An 18,087-nucleotide genomic window follows, 5' to 3' on the forward strand; every position below is an offset into this window, starting at 1 on the left:
ACAGAGACCCATCTGGGCTGTGGTGTATTAACTGTACACCACAGTCCAGTTTGCTTATACTGCTGCAATATAGCAACAGATAGACATTAACATTAAAACCACCTCCTAATATTGTGTGGGTTCCCCAGCCAGTTCTGACCTGTCGAGGCATGGACACAGGGCCTCTGGGGGGGCCCTGTTGTGTCTTGCACCAGAATGTTGGCGGTGGATCCTTTGGGTCCTATGGGTTGCGAGTTGGGGCCTCCATTGATCGGACTTGTTCCAGCGCATCCAGCAGATGCTCGATCGGTCTTGCTGGGGGTGGGGAGGGCACTGCCATCAGGGAATGCCATTGCCATGAGGGGGTGTACTTGGTCTGCAGCGCTATGCAGGTGGGTGGTACGTGTCAAAGTAGCATCCATATGAATGTGAGGACTCAAGGTTTCCCAGCAGAACACTGCATTATAATGAGATGGTTATTCACGTCAGCTGTCGGTGCTTTTAAAGTTGTGGCTGATGGCTACAGATAGATAGATAGATTTCCTTCATACTTGACACATGAGTGTTTAATCCTAGTTAACCCCGCTGTCTGCCACTTAAAGTGCCATCAGCTGTAGTAAGTCCTCTGCCCCTCTGACTGGGCCCGGGGCTGTTTGTCCCTCCATGTTTACTCAGCTGTGCGTGACAAGAGGGCGGTGCACGCTGGAGAGATAGCGCAGCTAGCTGCTGCTGTGATGGCCTCTGACTGCCTGCCATTTCTCTCACAGCAGAGAGCGAGCGTGGGCTCCACACATGGCTGGCACAAACGGGCAGGCAGGAGATTTGTAGGCGACGGCAATGACTGCGACATGCAGGGAAAAGGCAGGAAGAGGAGGTTTTAACATCCCATATGGATCAGCTGCATATCAAGGTTTGGCACAAGGGATGCAGAGAGAAGAAAGGGAGGGGGTGACAATGCTGAGATTAATGTTACATGTCACAATTTGCAAGCAGTGCAAGTACTTTTAAGCTGCCATATAACTATTTAATCTAATCTAATTATATCATAAAAATGTACTATATGACTGCATCACAGTTATACAATTACAGTTCCACAGTTCCACAGTATATCACTGGCTGATAGTGAAGGTCTTATTCCTCTAAGTAGCCATTCGCCATCTCACTCCACTCAACGTTTGCTCACTTGTGGTGAACAGGAGAGGGCCTACTAACTGCAAGAGCCTCTATAGAAAATTGAACAGCTCTGAATGAATGTGAACTGACAATTCTAAGACATTTATGTGTCCCTTCCAAATTCGCAAGACCATTTCCATTATTCACCAAGAAGAGTCTGCGCAGGAGGAATGTGAAAGCATCATTTTTCAGTAGTTATTTAACGTAGCTTTTCAGCAGAAATGTCCCCTCTCTTCATCTTGGTGAATAGCAGACATAGGTAGGAGGAATTTCAGGGAACCTTCCCTCAGGGTGTAATTTCCTCTCAGTGTGAGGTATCATTGCGAGTCCATCCACCATAGAGACCAGAGATTGCATTAAACCAACAATTAATTGTCCTCAGAGACAGATAGTGGCTCTCAGGCTCTGCTGCCTCTGCTCGATCATTTATGTTGTTTTGTTGTGAATCTCTTCTGTTTTCCTCGGGAAGGGTCTCTCTTTAATTCTCTGCTGATTTGGATCCCAGTGTGCCACATCCATCTAAATGATTTGAAAAGTTGCTGCCACTTTTGAGTATAATTAGATTATTTCCATTGTTGATTAATCAGTCTGTTATTTTCTCAATTAATTGATTAATGACTTTGTGTGTAACATTCCTAAAGTAGTGAAAAACGCCCATTACAGTGTGTCTGACCTCTACACAGCAAACTGCTCTTCTAACCTTTTTCTGTTTACTGTTTGTCATTCTGTTCATCATGTTTCTGATTCAAAGATGAGTTAGTAACAGTTCCACCACAAAATACATATTTAAAGCAAACATTTGTTGAACAGAAGTTTGTTTTGCCTTCTTTCCCACAAATTCATCGTTATACATAATCATCTCACAAGCCCTCAAATTTATTTTGTGACCCTTTGGAGGCGCCTGCACCCTGATAGCATAAAAAGCAGTGAAAATGAGTTCCACCTCAACAGTGAAAGGCTGCTTACACACTGATGCATGCCTGTCTAATAATGCCATATATACCTGTGTTAATACTTCACTCACAGCGTCCATTTTTCTGCAAAATGAGCACTTCTTTGTGCATTGTCATGTGTATTACACGCTTTGGTGTAATACCATTTTATCCTTTTAATTAAGCGTGATTTGATCCATTACAAGTCAATGATTGTGCACTTGTAATAGAGTACTTTGAAATTGTTGTATAGGTAGGTATACTCTACCACTAGACAGTATCATAATGCACCCATACAGGCTATAAGAAACCTCGTTACCTCTTCTCACCTGTGGTCTTGTATCATAACAGCTCCCTAATTTAACCCATATCTCATATTCACTCTGTCATGCTGTGATAGTGCAAAGGTCGCCACAGTCCTGGTTTTTAGATAGAGGCAGCACTCTGAGGCTTATATGTAGAACTTCAGTGAATACACACTTCCATTTTTCTTCATATGATATGCTCCCCGCTCTCCTCCGGTCTCCTGAGGTGCACCTTACCCAGCACTACGATGCTATCGTCTCTGAAGGTGATAGGTACTGAGAGCACGGACGGTGTCTGGGAATAGGATGAGAGAGGAGGAGGACTGTCTCTACTGGCCTGTGAAATATTCATCAAATGAAGCAGGGGCGGGTGGGGAAGTGCGGCAAGAGATGGAGAGGAGTTCACAGGGGAGCGAACATCATAGTTCGGGAGACACAAGGGAAGAGCAATGCAGACCAGGGAGGAAGGAAGCATTGGAAGGAAAGAAATAATTTTATTGTGTGGGAACTGGTGGTTAAAATCCCACATAGGATAGATGACAATCCCCAAAAACAGTGGAGGAGGTTTCATGATATATCATCTAGACAGCAGCAGGTAAGGAGGGATAGAAACTGATGATAGTTTCCTAGAAATATTGAATTATGACATTTAAAGTGATTTCGGATATACACCCTCTTTCTTCAAACACTGGAAAGGTTTTACGAACAGCTCCTGCCTCTGTGGTCAATAACATCAGGAAGGCCGGCCGTCTGAACCGATTAGGTCATCATTACACGGCCCTGCCCTCCAGCCTGCACCGCCTCAAGGTGTCATCTAGCAGTCAATGCAATGGACATGATTGTCTGGATTTGCATGATCAATTCTCACTCATTATTTGGAGTTTGACCTTCAAAAGAAATACAGTGGTTCAGCCTCTTTACAGTTCTGCAGAATAAAGGCCACATATTCAAAGGATTTTTTTTTTAATTGTAGCCAAATCCCATGAAAAGACCAGAGTATAAGTATTGCCTGTGTGTCGCTAACTCCTTAAAATAACCCCCAACAAATACACTGCTTGCTCCAGTTTGGGTATGCTTGCTAAAAGCTGCAGTGCTGAGCTGTTTTGGGAAATTGGCCATGCCACAAAGTTTTGCACAGACGCTTGGAGGATGAACCCTAATGGTTTGGCGATCCCTTGACTCTTCCTCTGGCACCAGCGTTAGGTTGACAGTTAAATGTCTAAACAAATATTCAATGGATTCAACAATTTACCGTTCTAACACACTAAAATAAGATTGGAAAAAATGGCCTAAACATTGTACCAGCTAAACGTTAGCATGTTAGCAACGTCATTGTGAGCATGTTAGCATACTGATGAGGGCTACAACTAACAGCTGTTTTGATCCTTGATTAATCTGTTGATTGGTACTTCAATTAATCCATTATTAGTGGAGTAACTACCCTAAGGATGAAGAAGCACAGCGATCGCTGAGGTTGGAGGTGAAGGTAACGTTACTGCAGAGAAAATAGATGTCCAATTTGCAAGATACATTGTGGAGTGGGGAATTTTTCGTAAAGCAGAAGGTTTTCACTCTTCTGACGATTTCAGAAAATACAGGCACATAATTGGCAGATATCTGTGCAGCCAGTATCGCAGTCGTGTTTTGACGGGGCTGTCCTTTTTGTCTTCGCTCTCTAATTAAGTAAAATAGTTTGTCTATGAAGCCCTTTATTTATCCACACTCCCCCGAGGAGCCCTGCAGTTCACTTCTACCTATTGTTGTTTGCCTCTCATCTTGACTTCTTTATTTTGACAAGCAGTGACTCAGGGTTTGATTCCATGTTCAGGACATCATTATCACACACACACACACACACACACACACACACACACACACACACACACACACACACACACACACACACAACCACACACAACCACACACACACGCCACTGTGCCTCTGGCTTTCACTCCCCTTCTCATAGTTATTTTCTCTTAAGAGTGGCTCCCTGTTCCACCCAAGACTGGTTATTAGTGTGGTGAGTCAGCTGTTCATTCTTGACCAAACAGAGGAGGGGGATGGCTCGGCTTTGATGCTTCTATTCCTGAATTATTTTTACATTTGTTCTGTAAACAAACATTTGGGATCAGACAGTATCACCCATCGCAAAGTAAACTGTAATCAGTCACCTTCACAGAGCGCACTACGCTGGCTTTGTTGGTGTATAGCTTTGCTGATCTTTTTCCTTTGGTTTTAACACACAGTGTAGGCTGGAAATGTTAGCAATTTTTTGTTTGCAGAATCCAAACATAAACCTCCAACTATGGTATTTTTCTGCTAGCTAACAGCTAGCTATTGGTTAGGTGAGGTTTATATGATGGATGGAGTTAGCTCGTCACCCCAAATCACATGTGATCTTATAATTTATCATCATAATTTATATGTTTATGTAACAAAAGATAAATGAATAATTAATACAAGAACATATGTCAAACACCATCATCAGGTCCAAATTTTGCTTTGCTTTATGACCAAATACTTGCAAAACTAGACAGCCTTTGCTGTACGTGCAGTGATCATTATGAAAACTTCGCATGCTAACATGCTAAGCTACACTTATCAACACGATAAACCTGTCAAACATCTGGCACTGTGAGCGTGTTAGCATGCTGATATTAGTATTTTTTAAAGCACCACTGCATATAAGTACAGACTCAGCTGCTAGCACGGCTGCAGACGCTTAGTCTTATTAATATTAATCCCTTATTTATTTTCATGAAGTTTATTCATGTATGAAGGTGCCCAGTATAGTTTTTCCAGGTCAGCTGACATTGGATTACGGTCCTAAATTACACAGGCTGCACAATAGGACACATCACATGTGTAGCCTATATATTTTAGTGCTGGACACTGCGGGCTGCTGTCTGCTCGCTGTTGCATTTAAATAGCATTATCCTTGTGATAGCTGTTTAAGTGTACACTATAAAAACAGTGAAAGTGTTTGCACTTAGCCAAGGCGGCTGTAAAGTCTTTCAAAACATTGCCATAAAACAACAGAGCACTAATGGATTGAACTTATCCTACTGAGACGTCCTTTAGCAGCGGACAGATTGCAAAGACTGAAGACCTCGCTAAATGGATGGGAAAGTGCATGGGTTTGATTCAGAGGTTCTTTGAGAATCTGGTGTGGCTCTAAAAACAGATATGCATAATTATGTGCATAATGATTAATTACAGTAGAGCTCTGTTGAGTGCTTTTCAATACATGGCAAATTGTGTGTGAGTGACAGCTTTATTGATCACAGAGCTCTGAAGATTATAGCCAGTGTAAACTGCAGTCAGTAAGTAATGTATTGAATTCTGTGGGAAAAAGGGTTTTTGAAGTGCCTTAATGGCAGCAAAAGGGTGTTGAAAGTGTATACATGTCACACTTAACAAGAAAACTGTACTTCCACTCAGAAGTCAGGATTTCGTGGTCCTAACACTGCCCTCATGCACCATATGATTCCTGCTGCACAGAACATTTTTCATACATGCGCAATAATTTATTCATTCTTTATAACAAGCTGAACACGCAGCCACAGTATGCATGCTGTACAGACTTTGTGCATTATACATGTTTGATGTTTTTATTCCTACCACCTCTGACACAATATCAAATACCCAACAGGAGGCAGATAACAAATCTAACCTGACATCTCCTTACCTCTGTGTATCGATCAAGACGCTGGTGAACACCATGCCCGTGTCATGCACATGGATTCAACGCTTATGTCATCATTGATTTATTTATGAAGTACAGTAAGTGCAGCCACTGCATGATCTGACACATTTATGCTTTCATTTGTGAAGAAAGGGCAGCGCCTTTCTGACAGCTCAGTTAGTTCTTACAGATGTTAAACGATCAATAAATGTGAATGAATGTTCAGTGAAAGCCTCCTGCAGCAGGTTGATGAGCGTGTAAAGGAACAGAGAGACTGAGTGCTTCAACCAGCGCTGTGTTTACTGCATGATTTTTAGCCATGCTAGCTGCTTAGCTTTAGGGGTCTGTTGGTCAGTCAGTCCACCACAGGATGTTAGCATGCTATTATTAGCATATGGCTAAAGCATCACTATGCCTAAGGGTCAGATTATGCTCCAACAGAAGTCGTTAGTCATAGTAGTGGTCACACTTAAAGGTGGAGTGAGAAACTGTCCATCATAAGAGAAGGAGTAGACCAGCATTGTTAACCAGCAGTTACATTTTCAGTCTCCTGGATGCCATTTATAGCATTGCACAAGTTGTTCACATGAAAAATGTCGAGACATACAGGGCTGGACCATGTGTGGTCAGTGTGCTCCTGAGGACCGTCCTTGCCTTCCTCTAAAGGCCTCCTGAAGATGTAACTGAGGACCGAACAGCAACAGCCAATGAAGAAACTCAAACTTCATTACCCATGGACGGGCTGCCGCATTTGTTCAGACCCTGGCCCCTTTGTCACCTCTGCACAGCCGGCCCATCACAGCTTGAAGTAATGCAGGATTGTTTGGTTTCGGGAAGTTAAGGAAATGGTGGGGCAGGGGGCTATCCGACAAGCTGTCCTGATAAAGTATACTGGTGCCTTAGGATTAGCCTCACAGAGCAGCTTCTGCAGACTCTTAAGTCTTGTTCACGTGAAACAAACATTTCCTCTGAAAGAAACACTGCCTTTGGGGTTGTCAGTGTGAGTCTCAGTGTGTGCACGCGCGTTGTTTGTGGCTCGCCTTGCCTTTCATTTGCCTTTCTTCATAGTGCTGAATTTGGTTTCCCCGCTCAGATTGATGTCTGCTTCTGCAACCAGCAGTCTCTTGCTGACTTGATAGATGGCCGAGATGTTTAAACTGCCCTTGGCAGGACCCAAACTCTTTCTCAACAATTACTTGGTTGGTTTGTTCTTTCTAATCATAGATATGTCATTCTGTGCCATAACGCTGAACAATAGCCTGCTCCAAGCGTTAGCAGCTAAACTCCCTCTCTCTCTCTCTCTCTCTCTCTCTCTCTTTCGCCCTCTGTCTCTTTCACTTTGCATCCTTGCTCTCCGTTGCTCCCTGCTCTCCCACTCTCTCACTCTTTCTCCCTGCGCGGTTTATGTGACTCATACAACGCTAAATGCTTTAATGCAAGATTAGCTCTTCGCCAAAGACGGCTCCATATTGATATGTTCCCGTCTGCCGTGCACTCATGGCTGTTTAAACATGTCATGTGTCCTTCGGCTGCTATGTCGCACAGCCTCAATCTAACATCAGTGTCTTGGCTTCCCTTAAAAATTAAGGCTACATTCTTCCTGGCTGGGATGCTTGGTCTCCATGGTAACATCAGGTCCATTATAAGTACCATAAAGAGCATGTGAGGGAATGTTAAATCACTAGTCTGCCAGTCTCCATCTCCTCACTGGGCTGATTGTGAGCCCACGGGAGGACTTCTTTTTCCTCTTCTCCCTTTTTCTCTTCCACTCCCCTCGTCTCACCTCTTTTTCTTTCTGTCACACATTTTCTCTCATACTATCTCTGTCGTATACACACGTCCCCACACACACACACACACACACACACACACACACACACACACACACACACACACACACACACACACACACATCAGAAAGTCAAACACTGACCCCCAGTGGAAAAGCATTGTTAAGAAACCTTTTGCAGCTATGCAGCTATGTGAATCTCTCTTATGTGTCTCTCAGGTGTTCACTCGCTACGGGAAGTGTTACACCTTTAACGCCGGCGATGATGGACGCCCTCCCCTGATCACCACCAAGGGAGGTATGGGTAATGGACTGGAGCTCATGCTGGACATTCAGCAGGATGAATACCTGCCTGTCTGGGGAGAAACAGGTGAGGAGGACATCATTCACTTCAATCAGTGTCTGGCAGATGTGGTTATCTGTCACTCTCTAATAATGTGTGTGTGTGTGTGTGTGTGTGTGTGTGTGTGTGTGTGTGTGTGTGTGTGTGTGTGTGTGTTAATACTGCAGAGTGTGAAACTCAAAGACAAAACCAATTCAAAGTGCCTGGATCCATCAGTGAGACTCATTTTCAGTGTGTTGCTCTGATCATACTTTGACTTCCTGCAGATGAGACATCATTTGAAGCTGGGGTCAAAGTTCAGATCCACAGTCAGGACGAGCCATCCTTCATTGACCAGCTGGGATTCGGAGTGGCGCCTGGGTTTCAGACGTTTGTTTCCTGCCAGGAACAGAGGGTACAAACTGCAGCACTTTGATCATCTTTATACATTTATTAAAGCTTCTGAAATCATGAGCTCGTTAAAAAAAAGCATCCTCAGTTATTATTTAGGAAATGTCCAGTGTGTAGGATTTATGGGAATATAGTGGCAGAAAGGGAATCTAATATTCATAGATATGTTTTCATCAGTGTGTAATCATCTGAAGATAAGATGTGTTGTGTTTTCGTTACCTCAGACTGAACTCTTTATATCCACGGAGTCGGCCATGTTTGTGCAGTAGCCAACAACAAACAAACCAAAACTGGCTCTAGAGAGAACCTTTCACATTTTTCAAAGCTGCCGTAGGTTCTCTGTAGGTATCGAGTTGGCTGCAATCTGCAACCTCACCACTAGGTGCCACTAAATATTACACACTGATCCTTCAAGAGTTTAACACTCAGCTAATCTGCTTCTTCAGGGCTGTGTGGGTGTTGTTGATCAGACTTGATTGACAGTGGCCTGGCAACATAAGCAACAACCTCACAGCTGTCACCCTGTATTGATTCAAGTGCTAAATTCTGATTGGTGCAAGGGCGTACATGACATCGCCTTTTTCCGCCTCAGCCCTGTCTACTTCAAACCACTCACATTTAGTCATTTGGCAGATGCTTTTGTCCAACGTGACGTGCAAAAATGATATTCAATCCAAGCCACAGTAGATCAAGGAGACGCCTTTGAGAAGAAGAGCCTCAGCGCCCAGTTCTACATTCAAAGGCTGCAGGTGCATCAAGTAACATATAAGTGCAATATATCTTAAATTTTCCTCTGAGAGAGAAAGACGAGGACCGACAGATAGAGAAGGAGCACATTAGGTGAGTAAGTACTCTCAGAAGATGTAGTTCTTCAAGAGACTTTTTAAGACGGGAAGAGATTCTGCTGAATCGAGTTTGGAAAGTCGTTCCACCTCAGAGGAACAGCACAGGAGACGAGACTGGACTGAGATTTCAATCACTGCTTATTTGCAGATCACAGTGAACGGCTTATAAACCTGAAGGAGGGAGATCCAGTTAAATAACCACAACGGTTCTAATGTTCTGTTTCTGCTCTGATCACGTCACTTATGGTCAATTTAAGAAAAAAAAAAAAAAAGTATTTCTGGGCCTTTAAAGTAGTTTATTGGTTTATTACAACTTAACAGCCGTCATTTGTATTGGTTATGTGAACATTGTACTCATTAACGTATTTGCTGAGATATGGGAGTGTGGCAGGGTTGCTACAACAAAGTCTGACAGGGCAAGTAACATGAGAGGTCAGACAAATATCCACGAACTGATCAGCTAATGATGCACTGATCTATTATCTCCAAGTCTGGTCACTAGTAACTCATTATTTGCTCCATGCTCACCTTTATTCCCCTTCATTTTGTCCTCATAATAAGTTTGTCCAACCTGAGGTTTCTCTAAAACCTGTGCAGTTGTCTGACTTTATTTCTAAATCTCATCCTGCTTTTATGGAATCTTTGTTCTGCATTTGCTTTTATTTACTGTTGTTTCATATCAGGGTTTGTAAAACATTTAATCTCAATTCCTACGCATTTATTTTTGCTTGTGTGTAATGACTGAGGTGATGTGTGACGTGTGGTCGTTGCAGCTGATCTATCTTCCTCCACCCTGGGGAGACTGTAAGGTGACGGCCATGGATTCAGACTTCTTTGATAGTTACAGTATCACAGCCTGTCGCATTGACTGCGAAACACGCTACCTGGTGGACAACTGCAACTGTCGCATGGTGCACATGCCTGGTAGGAAACACCTCTCTCTGCATGTTGTACCCGAGTTACATCAACGATGCTGCAGTGAAAAATTACTGCAGGCACTTCGAAGTCGTTTAATAGACGTGAGTGTGTGTTGCTTTGGCTCCAGGCGACGCGCCGTACTGCACCCCCGAGCTGTACAAAGAATGTGCTGACCCAGCTCTTGGTAAGACAAAGACTTGTCCACGTCTGGTCTGACTCCTTAAGGAGCTGATACAGACACACACACATGAACACACAGTTGTGACATTACATAGACTTACATTCATTTCCTGGAGACTTACCTTAACCCAGTCTTCACCCTAACATTTAATAATTTACATTATGGAGACATTCTGTCCCTATAAGGAAGCCGAGTCCCCACACTATGACTGTGTAAACAGATTTATGTCCCCAGAGTAATACATGGCCACACACACATTCATTTCCATCACTTGTGGGGACATTATGTAGACTTACATTCATTTCCCTGGAGACCTCATCATAACCTAACCTTAGCCCAAGTCTTTACCCTAAAATTTAATGATGTATGTTTTGGGGTCCAGCGTTTTAGTCCCCATGATGCTGTTGGACCCCATAATGTGAGTGGGCTTCCAGTGTTGGGACCTCACAAATACAGAAAAATAACCGCAAACACACACATACACACACATCATCATCTCATGACGGTGTTCAAAAGGTCAAGCTCAGCTCTGGTTTTCCTCTCTCCAGATTTCCTGGTGGAGAGAGACAATGATTTCTGTGTGTGCGAGACGCCCTGCAACATGACCAGATACAGCAAAGAGCTGTCCTTCGTCAAGATCCCCAGCAAGGCCTCCGCCAAATATCTCGCAAAGAAATACAACAAATCTGAGCAGTATATAAAGTAAGGATCAACCGTACTTTGACACTCTTAATTATCTTTTTTTAAATACACGTTCATGTAAATTAAATTCCAAGAGGGCACAGGTTCAGTTTCTGTTTACCATGCAATTTAAAAATAGATATATTTTATGCTTTATGATTACACGCATATTACGTACATTACATATTACACATATGTTTGTTTAATAATGATATTTAAAGGAAAAACTAAGCACCAAAAGGAATATACTCATAATGTTGCTAATGTTAATGTAGCCATTTAACATCTGTACGCAGTATGTAAACATTTGATAAATGGCTCATAACTCATTATAATGTTATAAACAGATATAAGGAACAGTCATAGCCTCTCACATGAAGACATTTTTACTACAACTGTGTTTTACTATACCATCATTCATTATCTGTTCATACACTAGCCTCCTTTATGGTTCATGGCTGTTGGTAAATACATTAATTAATGCGTATATCTGTTTACAACCACATTATAGTGTGTCGTAAACCTTTTATTATAGGTTTCTTTGGTGCTTATTAGTCCTGAAAAGGTGACTTAAAGCCAAAAACAGGTTATGAATGTTGTGACTTTCCTCCACAGGGAGAACATCCTGGTTTTAGACATCTTTTTCGAGGCTCTCAACTATGAAACTATTGAACAGAAGAAGGCTTATGAAGTGGCTGGGCTTCTAGGTACAGCTTTATTTATTGAGCTCACTGTCTGTCTCTCTATTAGATCATGTTTTTCATGTGCTTCCATTTTCTCATTCCAGGTGATATCGGCGGTCAGATGGGACTCTTTATTGGGGCAAGCATACTTACCATTCTGGAGCTCTTTGACTACCTTTATGAGGTGAGACTTCTTCAGGAAAGTGATTAAATACAAGAACAATCCTGCTGCATGTAAGTACTTTAGACAGAGATGAGGCTTCCATCATGTCCTCTGTTTTTCTGGGTTTTTTCGCAGCCATAGGAGAGCTTCAAAGCGGACACGGTGGTTTTTTTTATGTGCAGATTGTGCTCATTTTAGACTCTGTGTGTTTAAATTCAATTGGATATAGGCCATCGCAGAAAGAGACTGTGTTCTCCCATTTTTCCTGGCAGTGGGGAAAAAAACAGCTTTGAAACAGTAATAAAACTTTCAAATCATACAGATCCAAAAATAATGAGAAACATTTCAAACGGCATTGTGGAGACTTGACCTCATTTCTGAAATCCTTGATCAGATACGTGTTGTCTCCCTTTTCCTACAAATCCCCGCTGAGCCGGGATTGGTTGTTGATCATGGTGGCTTTCTCTGTTTACTCAGGTGATAAAGTACAAGCTGTGTCGCTGCTCTGATAAGAAGCACAAGCACAACAACAACAACGACCAGGGAACAGTGCTGAGCTTAGATGATGTCAAGTGTCACGTCAGTAACTTTCACTAGGCTTCTGCAGCCGTGAGGACGGAGCCGCTGCAGCCTCTCGTCCCGGAGCGCTATTTGTGGACTTTGCTCATTGCAGTTTGTCAGACTGCCGGAATAACAGAGAAAGTGTCTGAACTGTGCCTGGTTAAGGTTTGTGAGCGGCGAGGTGAACTGGGCATGTGGCTGACGTCAGAAGAAGCCACACAGACGGCAGGGCAGCAGAATCCAGTGATCAACATGTTGTGATGAATTCAGAAATGTCAGAATAACTGCATGGTCATCTGTAAAACAGCTTTTCAAGACATAGTAACAGATACAGTAAATGGGGGCATGAACTCAGCTACGGTCCTTCAGTCAATCAGCATTAGAAATCCCAGCTGTGTGGTCGTGTTTGTCATTTGAGTTTTTTATGTAAAATAATAGATGTGACAAGCTCATTTCACTTTTAGTTCATTTTCTTTAAGAAATTTACACATCAGTACATTCGTGTTCTTCTCGATTTTGTTGCAGTCTGCTTTCATCACTCTTCTGTTCTGGACTCTTTTCCCTTTTTCATTTTCATGTCAAACAACCTCATCTTATGACAGTCTTCCCTTGTTAAAAAACCTGAGCATTTTGCTAATACACTATACTACCTCATCTTGCAAGGGTGGCAGCACCCTGGAGAATTTACAAGCCAAGCAAATTAATAACAAAAAGGTCATTTTCTTGTATGGAAATGAGCAGAAAAGCTGGCATTAAAGCGAGCCCAGTAACATTTGCTGAACAGCAGACGCAGGCCTTTTCAGCAGAGGACATTCAGACTTGTCACAGCAGGAAAAGCACAGGTGGAAATAATAACATTAATGATGGTTGAAGTCCATTTAGCAGCTTCAGTTTCAGGCTGGTATTGTGCACGCCGTCGCACTGTCACACTCTCATGGCTGACTGGACCGGAACACAACAGAGCCGTTGTCAATGTTATTAGTCTCGGCTGTGCTTTTTTCCTGCTATGAAAAGTCAACATGTCTGCTGTGGAAAAGGCCACAATTAGGCTGAAGGGAGAATTCCAGGATGGTAAGTGCTAGGACATAGTGTGAAAGAACCACAAGTAGGACAGTCAGAAAGTCAGTTTGCTGACAACGGCTAACATTAGCCACCATAAGCTACTGGTTATACGAGATGAAGAAAGGCTGTAGCAGCCAAACCCCTGAGTGTATTCAACTGAATTGAGAATAATTTGACTTTTAGGACTTAAACCTGTTTGAAAAGATTGATACCGCTCTCATAGTTCTCTGTAAAATATGAAGCTACAATCAGCAGTCAGTTAGCTTAGCTTAATGCAAAGACTGGGAAAGAGGGAAACAGCTAGCATGTATAAGGGAAATTCTCCTTGTTGCTCGTTGAGAGTTGCTAATTCTCTGAAAAATTATAGACTCGGTGTGATGAATCAGGTCTCTTTAATGCGTGCAGCATGGAGGGAAGACTCATGCAGAGTGTTCTCACAATGTCGGCTTTTATACTTTTCAACAAAAAAGGACAAATAGTTATCACACACACACACCTGGTAATCATAAATCTTTCCTTCAAAAACAACGACCATTTGGGAGAGTTCACTCCTCCTGTTTCTTAGGGTTTATACTGTACCATAAACTCCTCAGGTACAATGAATTATACCTTAACCTTCCCGTTCCATCCTGTTTCCCTCATTGACTGTCCTTTGATCCTCTTTCTCCCCCCAGTGATAAAGGGCCACAAAGAGTTTTACAATTTATAGACTGATTGCCAGGATTAGTAAGTCATCTGATTCCTACACATGGCTATGTCAAATTTAAAGCTCACAAATGAATACATTATATCTCATTTGTTTCATCTGTATGCAAACAAAAGAGTAAAAAAAAACAACAATTTGATGTATTATGAATGACTTCCTGGCATGACCTAACAGCGTCCAGGAAGCCACTGTGCCCTGCAAAGAAATAGTCCACCGCATAACCACATTTTCAGGTGAAATTCTTGCCTTTGGACAGAGCCAGGCTAGCTGTTTCCCTCTGCTTCTAGTTGTTATGCTAAGCTAACCTGACCGGCTGCTGGCAGTATCCTTATATTAAACATGTATGAGAGTGGTATCAATCTTCTCACGTAACTCTCTGCTAAATAGAGCAAAATGTGGAACTTCTGCTTTGAAACACAAATAGTATTTTAAGACTGTACGGTAAATTGGCTAAAACAAGTATGTTAACATGAAAAAGGCACGTATGGATACACAGAAACAGCATTCAGTGTGCACATTATGAATAAAATATTTAAAAAGCTCTTTTCCATGTCAGCCAGGTGCTACATACTCTATGATTTCCTTTCAGTGACAATCACTGCATACTGTAGATGTCAGAAGAAATTGAATATATTAAGACAGATTTCCTTGCAAGAGTACAAATCAGACACTAATTTAAGGGAATGTCACACATTTTTACATGTAGGCAACATGTAGATGCTTTCTTCATGTTTAAGGGATTTTACCTTCTGGTGTGTTTAACATGGCGAGATAAAAATCAGTGAGTATAAATATATTGAATGTGTTTTGCCATCTTCTAGGGCTCTACGTTGCATGTGCCACTGTACAGTAGGTGTCTTAAATGTGGTCCATCGATGAACAGTTAATCCGCACGTCTGACTGCAGTTTGTGCCATCGTCCATCCGTGTGTCTGGCTGCAGACTGTGAGCATGTATTTAGCTGCGTGTGTTCATTCAGAAGCTGATAAAGGAAAATTGGAAATGCTGCCCCTCGTGTCCAAAACACTGTATCTGTTATCGGTTAGGCTGTAAACATGTCATGTGCATGTTAAAGGTTTGTCTCTCTCATATGCTGTATCTGTTCTGACTCTGTTTACAAAAACCATTTTACGATATTCTGTTGGAGTTCATCTACTTGCACTCCTTCCCATTGAGCTCTATATTATGGGATTTGTATAGCGTGTAGCTGTGTAGTGTTATTAAGCACAATCATACCATCAACTGTAATGTAGTGTAAATACTGCAACAACTATTGATAATAATCTTACTGTAGTAGAGTAGTTTGATCTGTCGAATGTTGTATTTGTTGTATTTATTTTCTATAGGCTAGCTGCGTGTCTCAGTTTTTCTGTACATATCAAAAGTATATTTATCAAAGACAATATGAGTATGAGGCTATTTCTTCTTTTTGTATTGCTACAGGCACAGCTGCTTATACTGTATTCATCAGTAAATGAAAATAAACAGCTGGATTGTCGTTTTTCAGCATCCACCGCATGAGGTCATGCACCTCAGAGGTCCTCCTGCCGCCATGCTTTCAGGTTTTGTTCTACTTTTGCCTCCATTTTTGAATTTCCATCTTTATTTAAGATATGAGAGGATGATTACTTTAGTCCGCTGATGTATACATGAATAATGGACTTGAAGCAGTTGTTATATTAAAGATTAAATGCTAACTTTATGTAACTTTTATTCACTTCGAGGTGTTCTGTGTCATTATTTAAGCTCATGTTGTGGGATAGACGGGGACACACAAGCAGGAGCCGTGGTTTTCCTTTCACTGTGTATCAGTGTCAGTGCAGATTTCCACTTGTTTAACATTTTCCGCTGTGCTCGCGATGTGGCTCCCCGGATGGCAATATCAGTCGGTCCACTGCTTTGGTCCTCCAAGAAATATCATAACAACTTATTGATCAGTTTCCATAAAATACTTTTATGGATATCCATGGTTCCCAGTGTGATGTATTGTAAGTACTCTGGCAATCCCTTGACTTTTCATTCATTGCCACAAAAATAAGTGTCCTCACTCAGGATGAATAATAATGATGCTGGTATAACAGCCCTGTGGCCTTTTGCTTGTGCCTCATTTGCTCTTCTCTTACAGGTTTTTGTAATTGGTGGGTGAGCCTGTCCACTTATGATGAGCCCCCAATATGTCATCACGATCAGCTAAAAGAGTCATGGCAAGCAAAGGCAGAGACACCAAAACGTGACATTTAAATGATCTGATTTATTTGCAAAAACATTAAATGAAAAAGATGTGGATGGCAGTGAAGTCAGAGGTGTAAGTGAGTGGATATGGAATATGGAATGGAGTGGAATAGGAATATGGTGCAAGACTGAACCGACAAAGCACATAGAGAGAGTCTCACAGAGTCCTGAGGTGGCAGCTTTTCAACTGGGAGTACTGGTGCTTATGTTGGTGGAGCTTCTAGCTTGGCTCACGTGGCTGCTGAGTGAATGTAGAACTCAAATGAAATCACATGAGGAACCACTTGTGATTTTGTGATACTGTTTGTGGTGGAGATATAAGCAGTAAGCTGTATGTTCTCAGTTTTGTGCTTGCTCATAGAAACTAGACTGCTGAATGTGGAGTTTTGTTCCTTCCTACATCCGCTCTTCTCTTAGTCGTTCCAACTCTTGTGCAACAGGGTCCTCTTTTGTTTGAGCCCTCCAGACCAAATAATTTCCCCCACAGTGAACTCTCTGCGGTTGCTCTTCTGATTTTTAATCTGCCAGCTATATTGTGCAGAGTGGGAAAAAAAATCAGATCAACATATCCCACATCCTGTGAGTGTCCTATGGAGGAAGCAAAGAAACATTTAGAGACATTTAACAGAAATGTTTCTGTGCCACTCATCAGACAAATCCACAGTGCTGCAGTACAGTAAGATAGCAATACCATACAATAAAAATACTGTTATACTATTAGGTTGTTTAGTTGCCAGTTTATTTTAGTGTTATCATGAGAAGTGTTTCCAGTATTTAGTCTGCTCCCATTGATAGAAATGGGTTGGACAACAACTTCACTAATACCTCCAACTTATACAATTAAACGGAACACAAATGGCAACAAAGTTGATTCAACACATCTCTGAAACAGGTTCACTGATCGTATTAGAAGAACAAGTCAACTTTATTAATCACAGCACACAGAGTTACAGGGAGGGAACTGTACACGCCATGCAAGTGAAATTATTTTCTCCGCAAATTATTTTCATCCTCGGTCTGACGATCCTCCGCGGCAGACCAGGAGTGGTGGGCTGCCAGCTGCCAGCCGGGGACCAGTACTCCTTTCGTCACCATTGGTCAGGTGGTGAACTTCTTGCATGTTTTTAGTGGGGGTTATTTAAGGAGGAAATACGGGGGAGAACATGCAAACTCCACACAGAAAGGCCCGCTCTTTTCCTCGAGCAGCAGGCACTGAAGGCATGGTGGAGGACACAACCAGTGCCCACAGTGGGATTCGAACCTTTTAGCTGTGAGGCTACAGTGTTACCACTTGTGCCACCGTGCTACCCAGACTGCAACCTTATGATCATCTCAAAACCAATAATTTATGAGGGAAATTCCAATCTCGTTAATGGACCAACCATAGCAGTGAAACAGCTTTCCGCGCTCTGAAACATCTGGATATTGGACTTCCTCAGAAGTGGACTACAGACAGTTC

At 42.2% G+C, this 18,087-nt stretch overlaps 1 protein-coding gene across 2 annotated transcripts in view; it reads left to right on the plus strand.

The window, feature by feature from the left end:
- Positions 1-16,113, plus strand: part of LOC139335072 (acid-sensing ion channel 1B-like) — a 48,279-nt gene extending 32,166 nt beyond the window's left edge. Inside the window, exons 1-9 of one of the 2 annotated variants that reach the window (XM_070968485.1) lie at positions 782-889; positions 8,084-8,234; positions 8,474-8,601; positions 10,216-10,366; positions 10,488-10,544; positions 11,090-11,243; positions 11,838-11,929; positions 12,010-12,089; positions 12,546-16,113. In XM_070968485.1, coding sequence (XP_070824586.1) covers positions 869-889; positions 8,084-8,234; positions 8,474-8,601; positions 10,216-10,366; positions 10,488-10,544; positions 11,090-11,243; positions 11,838-11,929; positions 12,010-12,089; positions 12,546-12,665 — 954 coding nt within the window. In that variant the 5' untranslated portion in view covers positions 782-868 and the 3' untranslated portion in view covers positions 12,666-16,113. Of the gene's footprint in view, positions 1-781; positions 890-8,083; positions 8,235-8,473; positions 8,602-10,215; positions 10,367-10,487; positions 10,545-11,089; positions 11,244-11,837; positions 11,930-12,009; positions 12,090-12,545 lie in introns of those variants that run through there. The other variant, XM_070968484.1, reaches the window with a different exon arrangement.
- Positions 16,114-18,087: the final 1,974 nt, after the last annotated feature.

This window comes from Chaetodon trifascialis, chromosome 8, assembly GCF_039877785.1.
Source record: "Chaetodon trifascialis isolate fChaTrf1 chromosome 8, fChaTrf1.hap1, whole genome shotgun sequence".
Classification (NCBI taxonomy): domain Eukaryota; kingdom Metazoa; phylum Chordata; class Actinopteri; order Chaetodontiformes; family Chaetodontidae; genus Chaetodon; species Chaetodon trifascialis.